The sequence below is a fragment of the Scardinius erythrophthalmus genome, assembly GCF_964197995.2.
Source record: "Scardinius erythrophthalmus genome assembly, chromosome: 7".
NCBI lineage: Eukaryota > Metazoa > Chordata > Actinopteri > Cypriniformes > Leuciscidae > Scardinius > Scardinius erythrophthalmus.
In genome coordinates this window covers 10,476,924-10,489,167 of record NC_138227.1, presented here as the reverse complement: position 1 = coordinate 10,489,167, position 12,244 = coordinate 10,476,924, and the positions used below count along the sequence as shown (strand labels likewise).

The 12,244-nt window shown below is 37.3% G+C and overlaps 1 protein-coding gene across 1 annotated transcript in view; it reads right to left on the bottom strand.

Moving 5' to 3' along the window:
* tenm4 (teneurin transmembrane protein 4) overlaps positions 1 to 12,244 on the bottom strand; it is a gene marked incomplete at its 5' end in the record, with an annotated part of 174,702 nt that overhangs the window by 56,033 nt on the left and 106,425 nt on the right. The window contains 4 exons of the mRNA XM_081371629.1: positions 723 to 866; positions 956 to 1,223; positions 5,260 to 5,521; positions 10,537 to 10,656. Coding sequence (XP_081227755.1) covers positions 723 to 866; positions 956 to 1,223; positions 5,260 to 5,521; positions 10,537 to 10,656 — 794 coding nt within the window. The remainder of the gene's footprint in view (positions 1 to 722; positions 867 to 955; positions 1,224 to 5,259; positions 5,522 to 10,536; positions 10,657 to 12,244) is intronic.

The following is a 12,244-nucleotide window of genomic DNA, read 5'->3' as shown; positions in this document are numbered from 1 at the left end:
GCCCAGTTTACACCTGGTATTAAGATGCGTTTTGGTCGATCGGATCACAAGTAGACGAGGGAGACACATTCCCGTCTACACCTGGTTTTTTAATCCGTCTCTTTTGTCCACTTTCAACCACTTCTTGAAAGTAACTTTTAAAGGCGCTATATAAAATAAATGTATTATTATTATAACTACTTCTGTCTGGATTTCTTCGAGGGGAGGGTTTATGGGTGGGTTTTTTTTCAGATCTTTCCATCTAATGGATTGTCTTCAAACCAAACTTAGGTCTTCAGTTGACAAAGTTTAAATCCCATCTGGCTAGCCGCACTTCCCATAATGTTTTCTTATCAGGTCAGTAGATGGAGAGCAGGCGGTCTTTTGTGGCTGTTCGAACACATTCGATCACGAGCGTTTACACTACAAAAGCAATCCGGTCTAATGCGTTTTCGACTACCTCTGGAAGTGATTGAAAGTGGACAAACTCAAAACGTTTTAGACCCCGTTTACACCTGTATTTAGTGTCGTCCACTTGTGATCGGATTTATAAAAATGCTTCCTAATACCAGGTGTAAACAGGGCCAAAATGTCAAGCCGTATTGAAACTAAGCCTTCTCGTCCTAAGCAAGCAGTGAACACTTATGAGCATTTCCAGAATGGAAAAAAACTCATCAGATCTAATTAATAATCAACCACATTTTTAAGAGCATTTAAATATCTCTCTGTGTGTACCAACTCACCACTTTGGATGTTCAGCGCGTGATGTTTATCCACGCTCCAGCCGCCAAGGTTGGACGCAATAGTCTCGTATCCCTGGAGGACGGCTGTCCGCTTCTCCCAAAGGATCAGATCAGGGCAGGATTCGTACTCAAAACCCACAGACACTAGCAGGAGTGAAGAGGAAACATCGCTAAGCTTGAGACTGACAACAGCCTTGAGAAATTAAACACTAACAACTTCATTCCCAACTCACCGAAAGCCTCAGACAGCCCATAAACTTTCTGGCTGTAGACGTCTGCTTTGTCCCAGACAAAGTCGTAGGAGAGGTTGGGCGCAGCTGAGAACCACTTCCTGAAGAGCCTTCCCTCGACGGCGACCATGAGGTGCACCTTCATCAGGCTGAAGGGGATGGTGGAGTGGGTGAGGGTGATCCTCAGGAGGGACTTATACCCCGACGTCCGGCTGCTCAGGTAGCCCAAACGCACGTCTGTACCTGGGATCCGCACCTCCTCTTGGAGAGTCTGGGGAGAAGGTGAAAATGTTGATATTAGTTACAACAAAACAGAGCCAACAGTAACAAATCTTCTAATTGTGTGGGAGATGCACCCTGCTGAGAAGTGTTTGCATTATTTAGCATCCGAATCTACACAAATGAGAATGACTTAATTTCTTCACAGGAGACATTTTATTATACAGTGCAAAACAAATATTGGGTGAATCTATATTTCACCCTTAAAAAAAGAAGAAAAAAAGCTATTGTATTATAAAAAAAAAATCTATTAAATATATAGTACACTACCAGTCAAAAGTTTGGGGTCGAGAATATTTTTTATGCTTTTGAATAAAGTATTTTCTGCTCACCAGGGCTGCATTTATTTGATCAAAAATACAGAAAAAACATTGAAATATTGTGAAATATTATTACAATTTTAAAAAAACAACTTTTTATTTGAATATATTTTAAAATGTAATTTATACTTGAGATTCAAAACTGAATATTTTGCATCATTACCCCAGTCTTCAGTGTCACATGATCCTTTAGAAATCATTGCTGCTCAAGAAATATTTCTTACTATTATCAGTCAAAAACAGCTGTGCTGCTTTTCATATTTTTTGATGAATAGAAAGTTTAAAAGGACAGCATTTTTTTGTATTTTTTTTAACATTATTCAATGTATTTACTGTCACTTCTGATTAATTGAATGCATCACTGCTTAATAAAAGCATGAACAAATAATTAATTAATTAATTAATTAATTAATTAAATTAAATTAATATGAATTACATGTAAATAATGAAAAAATGTTCATTATTGTAATGTGAAAAAAGTGGGGTGGGAGTAGGTGATTTGGCAGGACATAATTATCACAATATTGCCAGTATTGACAATACAATTTTCTAAATATAATTTCTTTTTTTTTATCCTTTTGATTTTGGGGTTAAATGTGACCCAGGAACTTTGAATTGCTCTGAGTGAACAAATTACTCAGTGTAAAGAAATGCATACATCTAGGTCACACTGGCATCATCAACAACACCTTTGTTTCCTCATAGGAAGTCGGTTTGGAGACTCAGTGGCTCAGAGGTTTCTCATTGCTCACACACACACAGAGCTCTCATTAACTCTCAGTGTATCGCTCCTTTATCACAGTCAGGCACAGAGCCGACCAATAAACACAGACGATCGGAACAGCGTCAATAAACACTGATAAGAGCTCATCCATAGACGTTTCTGTTTGTAAACCTGTGATAACTCTGCGTGTGGGTGTGTGTGGATGCATATGAACAGTATGTGTGTGTGAATAACCCACCTCAAGATTTGGGATGGGACAGATTTGTGCCGATATTAATAGCCCAGACAGCAGAATGCATGTGAGGCTGACTCATTTATCTTGTTAACCAAAGACGACGACAAAATAATTAGGAAAGTGGCACACAGGTATCAAAAGACACACACACACACATAAATATGCGCACATAAAAAAATAAAAATAATATATATATATGTATATGTATATGTATATATATATATATATATATGTATATATATATATATGTATATATATATATATATATATATATATATATATATATACATACACACACACACACACACACTTGGACACAACGAAACTATTGTACACAAACTCGCACACAAAAAAACAGATGTTTTATTTTTCAGCACCGACTGCAAAGCTCCTCCTGGACTCAGACTCAAAAAGCTTCCATGCTGCTTTCGTCTAAATGTAATTATCGTTCTTCAGAAAATGTCTGGAGTAGTAAATTGGACTGTGTATCTCTGCCCAATTACACACAGGAGACAAAATCACAGGACTGTCACCCGAGACAGAGCCTCGTCCATTCCCCTCTGATGTACATTTCCCAATACCTGTCCCCTGCTGTCTATCAGAACATCATTAAGAACCAGCACTAGTCTGGAATCAATCGTGGCAAATTACCACTTTTTTTTTTATTTTTTTTTTATTATCTGTCTGAGACACACCAGTACACGTTTGAGCTGTCTGCAAGTGTCAGACTAAACAAAAATAAATCTGTTAAAAAACATTAGACATTCAAAGTTTAAAATGAACACAAACAAAAATATAATAAAAATTTCAGAAAAACAAGCTTTTTAAATACAACACAAAATGGCTTTTGCATCTCAGTCATGATGAAACTAAAGCAGCAAAGATCAATTCTTCCACTAGAGTAAAATGGATTATCCACAAAAAACAAAAGAAAGAAGAGACTGAATGTGAGCTTGAGTGGTCAATAGTGAGTCAATAAAGTGGTGCAGTGATGACGTCAGAACCCGGAAGACTAATTCGCCGCTGGTTCCTTCGAGATTTTCCTGTGGGGTTTTATAATGTTTTTTTTTTTATTTATGTGTAAAATAAAGCCAGTGGTAAACATAACTTGACTATACTTTGACATTTTGTTCTACAATGTAAATTGCACTGTAAGTAAAAATCTCTGTATGAAAGGGGCGGAGTTAACGCAGAATAAATGATCTGAGAAGTCCAGCATACGTCATTAGAGAGAAGTCTGGAAGATCAAGTTAAGACATTTTTGATTAAGAATTATGTAAAAAAATAAAAATAAAATACAAATAAATATATGCATGAATAAATTACGGAAGAGGATTAGGGCCAGGCAATAATAAAAAAATAAAACCATCTCGAGATTAAAGTCATTATAATGCGAGATTAAACTCGTTAAATTTCGAGAAAAAAAGTCGAAATACAATCTTGAGAATAAACTCATTAAATATTGAGAATAAAGTCGTTGTGTTTCGAGAAAAAACTCGTTAAATTTCGAGAAAAAAGTCGAAATACAATCTTGAGAATAAACTCATTAAATTTCGAGAATAAAGTCGTTGTGTTTCGAGAAAAAACTTGTTAAATTTCGAGAAAAAAGTCGAAGTAATTGTGAGAATAAACTCGTTAAATGTCGAGAATAAAGTCGTTGTGTTTCGAGAAAAAAAGTCGAAATGAAATGTAACGTTAGAGAATAACGCATTTGATCAGTGTTCATTGCATAACCTGATAGAGGACATGGCAGAGTTAGATCACTTAGACAATCTATATTTTTGACAAAGAATAGAACATTAGGTCTAGGTCGGCTAGGTGTTTTTAGAAGAAAAAATCAGTCCAATTTGCGCGATGTACTCGCTTTTGTCCAACATGAAATTCATGGAGGTTTCGTGGTTTCCCAGAATCCCAGGATACCATAAGACGCATTATTAAACTTGTTGATCCTCAAGATGTGGAATTTCGATGAAGGAGATGCTTGAGAAGACGCCACTTGCGCTGGCCCAAATACACTCTGGCATATGGACAGCTATGATAAACTAAAACCGTACAGCATTGCCATTAATGGCTGTACATGGCACATTCTGTGGATGGAGGCGTACACAACCAACAACGATTAATAATGTGTCTTATGGTATCCAGGGAAACCACGAAACCTCGATGAGGTTGATATCAGTAGGCTATGCAATGAACACTGATCGAATGCGTTATTCTCTACATTTCATTTCGACTTTTTTTTCTCGAAACACGACTTTATTCTCGAAATTGAATGAGTTTATTCTCAAGATTGTATTTCGAGTTTTTTTTTCTCGAAATTTAACGAGTTTTTTCTCGCAACACAACGACTTTATTCTCGATATTTAATGAGTTTATTCTCAAGATTGTATTTCGACTTTTTTTCTCGAAATTTAACGAGTTTAATCTCGCATTATAATGACTTTAATCTCGAGATGGTTTTATTTTTTTATTATTGCCTGGCCCTAATCCTCTTCCGTAATAAATCATTTACAAATAGGCCAATAACATGTATTTAAAAATACATTAGGTATATTTTCATTTCATGCAAACTTTAACCATGTAATGTGATGTTTAATAAGTGGGATTTGATTGGTTAAACAAAATTATAATATTCATGCATTGTTATTATTATGCTGCCCCGCCCACATAGTTTTGGTTACATTAACAGATAAATCAAACACAATATTTCACTTTTTTCACGCATCTCGTAATGATCTGTTTTCATCACCTGAATCTCTGGAACGACGATGCCCCTCTCTTTGCAGGTCCCGGCGAAAGCCGTCAGCGGGGCAGGCAGGACGATAGGCATGGGACGGGTGAAGCTGCTCAGGTCGCAGCTTGGGATGTCATTGACCTCGTGTCGCATTACAATGGTGTCCATGACGAAGAAACGTCCCCATGGAAGCCACAAGGTGTGCTCCTGAGTGATGAACGGAGCGCGCTCAAACCTCAATGCTACAGCCACGCCACCGTTACTCACCAGGTCGAAACTGAAACAGAGAGGACATGTTGGATTAGACACAGAGCTTTGCAATTGTGTTTATCAAAATCTGGGTTGGAAACCTTATGATTGTAGGCCCACAAGGAACAACTGTCACCATTGTCCCCTTTAGCAAAACCCATAGCCAAAAGTAACTCTTGCCCGTATATATTTTTTTCATGTCAGTTTCTCAACTACCTTCTGAGAATATTTACAATTGGTAGATGCTTTTATCCGGAAAAAACGTATACTTCATCGAAAAAGTACGCTTTAAGCTTGATGTCGACTAGTCTCTGATCGTAGCCTATAGAGGGCGCAACGGGATAAGAAATCTTTGAAGTAATCTTTTGCGTTCCGTTTCCAAACAGTTAAAATGACAAATAAATGCATACTCCGAGAGCGCTCCACAAGATATGTTTGATTATATCATCTGGATGCTCAAAATATATCGCATTAATGCACGTTTTAAACAGCTTACTATACACGTTAGCTAATCGCAGTTCTAAACTAATGCGCTGCTGCACTGTAACGCACACACATACTGTGCAGACAGTAGCTCGCACATCACACACAGAAACATTCAGTAGTGCAGAAATTTATTGTCAACACTGTTCTGTGATTTATCAATAAAATTGCGTAGAAACTGAAAATTTCTTAGTAACTAAAACCCACAGCTTCACAATTAGTAGAGACATGACAGGTAGAATTAATTCACACGCAAACACTCTTTTACTAATGCAATCATATGCATGTAACCTTTACATGATATCTGAACATATCTTATATCTGTATCTGATTTAGAACGAGCAAAAATCTGTGAGAAATATGACCCAAAGACAAAATAACTGATAAAAATAAGCAGTTACAGTATGTAGGAGCAATAGCCTTGTGGGCAGCACTGTGTCATATGCCATAGCTGTGCACAAGGCAACCCGTGTTCTGAGTCTCAGCTCGAGGTTCAGGCTTATTTGTTCATTAATTTGACACCATCAGCGACTAGTCGACATTGACACGACTTCAGTCACATAAATGTTGTTCAACCCCTACAGGAAAGCACACAGAAGAAGTGCTCTTCCACAAAAAATGTATTGAAAAAGTTACAATACTGCTTATAATTCACAGCTTATGAAAAAAATAGTTAAATGTTTATTAAAGGTGTTCTGTTTTACCAGAATTTTAGTTTGTTTTAATAGTGTTTTTTTTTTGTGTGAATTGCATTGAAGCCAATTAGTGTTTGAACCCAAATTACCAAAATGTCTAACCTTATACAAGGGCAAGGTTACTCTCTCATTGAAATGAAATAAGTTTTTAATATTTAGGTGTACTATTATTTTAACATAAACATGAATCGTTTACAAGTTGCCCTACTATACTCATCACATCGTACAGTAATTCTCTATGACTTCTTATCTCTTGAATAAAACCATTTATAAACGCATCAGATTTTAATAGAGTGGATCTGATTCATTAAGTACAGTTCTTTGCTTAAGTATGCCAACCATCGCTGCCTTAAAAATGGCGTTTTGATTTCCCATTCAGTGAAATTACAATGCCATTTAATTCTCCCACAATACCATTTACTACCATTTTAATCAACGTAATTCACCGTTTCTCTGCACTGCCATTAAAACCAGACTTAATAAAGGTTGTAATTCATTATGTTTCTCCAAATGACAGGATTCAATTGAAAAGGACTCGGCTTCAGTTAGTAGGGACGGTTTTTATCTGGCAGCTACACAATGTGACTGCAATACAATGAACTATTGGCTCAGCCTAATACACAGAGCTTTTGAATTTGCATTAATAAAATCAGCATGAATGAGTGGTGTCGTTATTCTCTTTTGAGGAGTGAACTGGCAAGATTCCTTGCCGCTGCAGTAGCCGTGCGTACGCCGGCGAGCGTCTTTTGTTGTGTGGTGGAACGGTGCGCTTTGATAAAGGAGGTGAGAGGGGAAATGACATTTAAGGGAAGGGTAAAGTATTATTGATCTGAGCTGTCTCCGCTAACATAACTTTACAACAACGCTACAATGGCAGCACGCGCTCTGCATATAGAGTTGCTCTGATCAGAGAGCTTTGTTGTTGACACCGCTAAACAGAAACGAAACGGGACGCTATGTGCTGGCTAGCGTGTGTGCGGCTTGCTAGATGACTGATTGTGTTCAAATCCAGAATGCTACTCTGATCTTCTTTTTGTGTATCGTCATGAGGAGACACACCTTTACAACACGCTCTGGTAGACATGAAAGCACAAATGCACTTTACTGCCAAAAACGCCTACAATGCAAACAGCCGATTAGCAATACGTGATATGTGGACGCTTAGATTGCGCTGTACTCTGTGTCTTTGTTCTCGAGGTTGGCATAGATGCGGTGTGCATCTGTAGTCACACCTCAAGCTGCTTGAACATTAATTCAACTACATATCCCAATGGGCCATTCACAGAGCTTTCATTGGCACGGCAGATAAACAAAGGTCTGCTTTGCCCTTGTTGTCGTGCCCTTGCTAAAATGTGAGTATTTGTCTGTGCACTGTGGGAGTTTGAACTGAGCGTGTTTGTTGGGAAGTGTCTGCGAGAGAGAGAGCGTGTGTGTGTTTTTATGCAGCCGTAGAGCTGACGCTAATCTGCAGTAAAAGCTAGCCAGCTAGTCACGTGCTGAGAGACGCGCTCACACATATATAACCATGACACGAGCACACAGACAGCCCTAAAGGCTGCCATGCCAATCGATGAGCGATTCACAGGCCTGTTATCAATCACACAAGCACCTCAGGCATGGGTGACACACTTTATTAGTGCATTCAGCCTTTCAGTGCACACTTTGAGGGGACGCAGTGTTAACCCAAAGGGGGTTGTCAGATCGATGGGTTAGACCCCAAAAAGGTCGAAGATACACACTCTCTCAGTCCTCTGAACTGAACCAAGGCTACGTTCACACAGCAGCAGAATATAGTCCTGTGTGCTAAATACAATTACATTCACACAAATTTGTTATAAACGAGAATGACAATCGAATGACAACAGAAACACTGACCAGAAATAGACTTATGAAAATTAACCATGGTTTTACTACAAAAAACAACAACGAAAAAAACATGGTTATTATAGTTTAACCATGGTAACCACAGTTAATCATAGTTTAACCATGGTATTTGTAGTAAAACTGTGGTTATTCAAATGGTAATCATTCAGCCAAAAAAAACATGGTTACTACACTTTTACTATAATAAAACCATGGTTAATTTATACTGTGGAGCTTCACTTCAGTTATTTATTAATATAGACAGGATGTAAATATATTTACGTAAAAAAATCACATTATATAACCAAAGACATACATTTTAAGATCTAAGTTTATTCCGTTAGCTTACATGCTAACCAGTTAACCTAGTACCTTTGCATATCACTAGCTGATTAGCCCGACAGCTTAGCATCCTGGTAACTGATCAACCAACTAGCTTAGCATACTATTGACAATTAGCTTGTACACTAGTTGACCTGTTAGCTGACTTCAATACTAATATTAATTTGTACATTTTACAATAATGTTCCATTAGTTAGGGTTAGGTAATGCATTAACTAATATTAACTAACAATGAGGAATACATTCGTTACAGTACTTATTAATCTATGTTAACATGAATAAAAGTTCAGGTTCATTAAATAATGTAAAATACAACCTTTGATATAAATCCTGTATAAGTAAATGTTGAGATTAACATTAACAGATTAATAAATGGTTTAGCAATATTTTACATTGTTAGTTCATGTTAACTGATGTAGTTTACTAATGTTAACAAATGAAACCTTACTGTAAAGTGTTACATATTTTGTTCATTCAAGTTGTGAACAATCGCTTTTCCAGTAAAAACAATATATATATTTATTTTATTTTTTTTTACAATGTTTGAAACTTTGTATTACTAGCACTTCTCATGTTTATTGGCTCTTTTAAGAGTTATCAGTTTTATCAGAATTATCAGTTTTTGTATTCCTTTTGCAGTCCCATTTTGTATTCATTTTGTAGTGCCATTTGTAAGTTGCTTTAGAAAAAGTTTCTGCTGAATGAATAAATTTAAGTGTTTAATAATGTAATAAACATTTAATAATGTTCTCAAAATGCGCAAAACTTTATTTACACATTGTTCATGGAACGGTTTTCGGAATTGTTTTAGCTCGCCTAACGTTTTTTAAACAAAAAAAGAGGATGTGTTGAAATTTAATTTAGCAAAACATTCTTTGAACATATTTTTGTTTGCTGGGAAATCTCCACACATTGAATCTCGCACTACACTGGTGTCACTTTCACTACATAATAATCATGTGAAATCTTTTAAGTCTATCGCCCATAGCTCAGTGGTTGTTGATGACGTGACACAGCATTCAGCTCTCTCCTTCAGGGAAACAGGGTTGCGTAAGTGACTCTCAATACATCAAGTCAGATGTATAATGGATGGCTTTTAGGATTTCAAGAGTCTGACTTCAGGCTGAATTTTGTATTACATGAATATTCACTGCATGTTACTTGGTCAATCCGACTCTAGCGGTTGGTAGAGTAGCAGAGGGACCTCTTTGGAAGTGAAGAAAGAAGTAATTTAAAAAGCAAAGTCACCAGGATAGTACAAAACACAATCAAACAAAATCATTTAAGACAGCTTTCCCATTTTAAAGCAAGCAAACAGGTGCATTGGTGATTTCATGCCATACTGAGTCTGTTCTTGCAGGGCTTGATGGGCTGTTGTGGGAGGGAGACCATGTGTTTACGAGCAAAGAGAGGGAAAAAATAGAGAGAGCCAGGGAGATGGAGGTTTTTTTTTATGGCTACAAAAAGCACCATCCAAGCAAACAGGCAAAATGCACATGGTGTGCTGGGGATAAAACCTCCAGCACATTATACAACATTCTGCCATACAGAAAGCAGATGTGGGCTAAAGGTGCATGCATAATGATCCAATCAGAATATACGTAATTTGAATTGCTAACCCACATCTTTAAATACCATTTCATCATATGTAGCAACTTACCTGCCATCCTGTCTGGTGATGGTATACCCATTGGCTGGTTTGTTAATGAAGCTGATATTTACACCGACCAGAGGAGTCCCATCTGAAGTCACCACTTGTCCACGGATAACACAGGCATGGCTGTGGGGTTAAAAATAAAAATAAAATCATAAGTGTTGTGTTACAATGTAGAAAAGCATCAGATGTTATTTGTAAACACATATAATAAATTAAATGAATCCAACAGCTCTGAGAAAACCACAGGGGGATTTTCTGTCTGAGATGCAATAGATTACAGACAAAAACTGGGATAGGTTTTGTGTCATTCCTGCTGTTTGAGAGAACAATGGTATGAGTGCTTTCAGTCACAGCAGATATCTGGGCTTAAAACTGCCTCTATCTGATGTTATCTGTCTGCCTCAGGAGCTCCGACTTACTGATCGATATGAAAAAGTCAAACACAGTTTCTTAAAATCCTAAACAAGTGCAAAACAGCTCCCCGCTAGACACGACTTATGACTCACAGTGTTAGAGATTTTTAATCAGGCGCCATGCTGTTCCGGCTGGAGATTAAGAATGACAAAAAAAACTGCGAAAAACAAAAATAAATAAATAAATAAGCTGTACATTTTTGTAGTCTATTCATATTCATATATGATAACTGAATAATTTATTTTATTGATACGTGCAACTTTTTTTGCTCACCTGCCAGTGGTTAGTGGTTTTCCAAAGTTACTAGCCATTTAGCATTTTTACTGGCCACAAATTTGACCAATACCATAGGAAAAAACTGCCATATATATTTTTTTAATGTATCTCATAATTTGACATCAGATATGTTAGGCTGTTGTCACTTTAAGACCTGACGCATGGATCCATTATACCGTTACACATGCGTTTTCTTTCTCAACTGTTTACATTCACTTCAAACATAGCTGACTGTTAACGTGAATACTTGCCAAGACCGACGTTTTGGCATTTTTTTGTGTGTATTTTACTATTTAAGCGCAATAAGCAGCGAAAAAAGAACTCAATTTAGTCCTGAGAGACGGCTTTATGTGCATGCACCCTTCTGTGTAAGCACAAAATCTGCAGGAATGAGTAAAATTATAATCCCACGCCAAAATTTAAGCCCGGAGCAAATGAAGCGAGAGAGTGTGGGGAGGCGGTTTTGTGTGTTTCTCGCTGTCGGGGAGATCTTGAGAGAGCGAGAACGCACAGCTGGTATCGTGTATCTATTCTGCAGGAAATGAGTTTTGGAAGTGTTTCAGATTTTTCAGTATCGATATATATGGAAAAATCTATATTTTTGCACTTAGTTTATTTCAGATAGCTTTTTTAAAAGTTGGAGTGACTGTGTTACATGCCACTGCTGAAACCCACCACAAGGCAAATTGTTGAAATTAGGACAGAAATGTAGATTAAAATATGATATTAAAGTATTTTAACATCTAAAAAAAGTACACACATCAGCTGGTTTGAAGAAAAAACAGAACTTGAGAAAAGGAAATTACACATTGGGGCTGTTTCTACAAGCATTAGGCATTAAACAAGTGCCAGGCAGCGGAACAATTAACATGGTGTGTAAGAGGCTGGCCCCTTCCTGTCCTTACTGCAGGCAAGATCACAGACCCAACAATATCCCTGTCCCACGGAGGCGAACTTTATGCTAATTTAAGCAGCCCCTCACCTTCAGCAGTCCTTGGCTCAGCTCTGCGTCCCTGTAAAC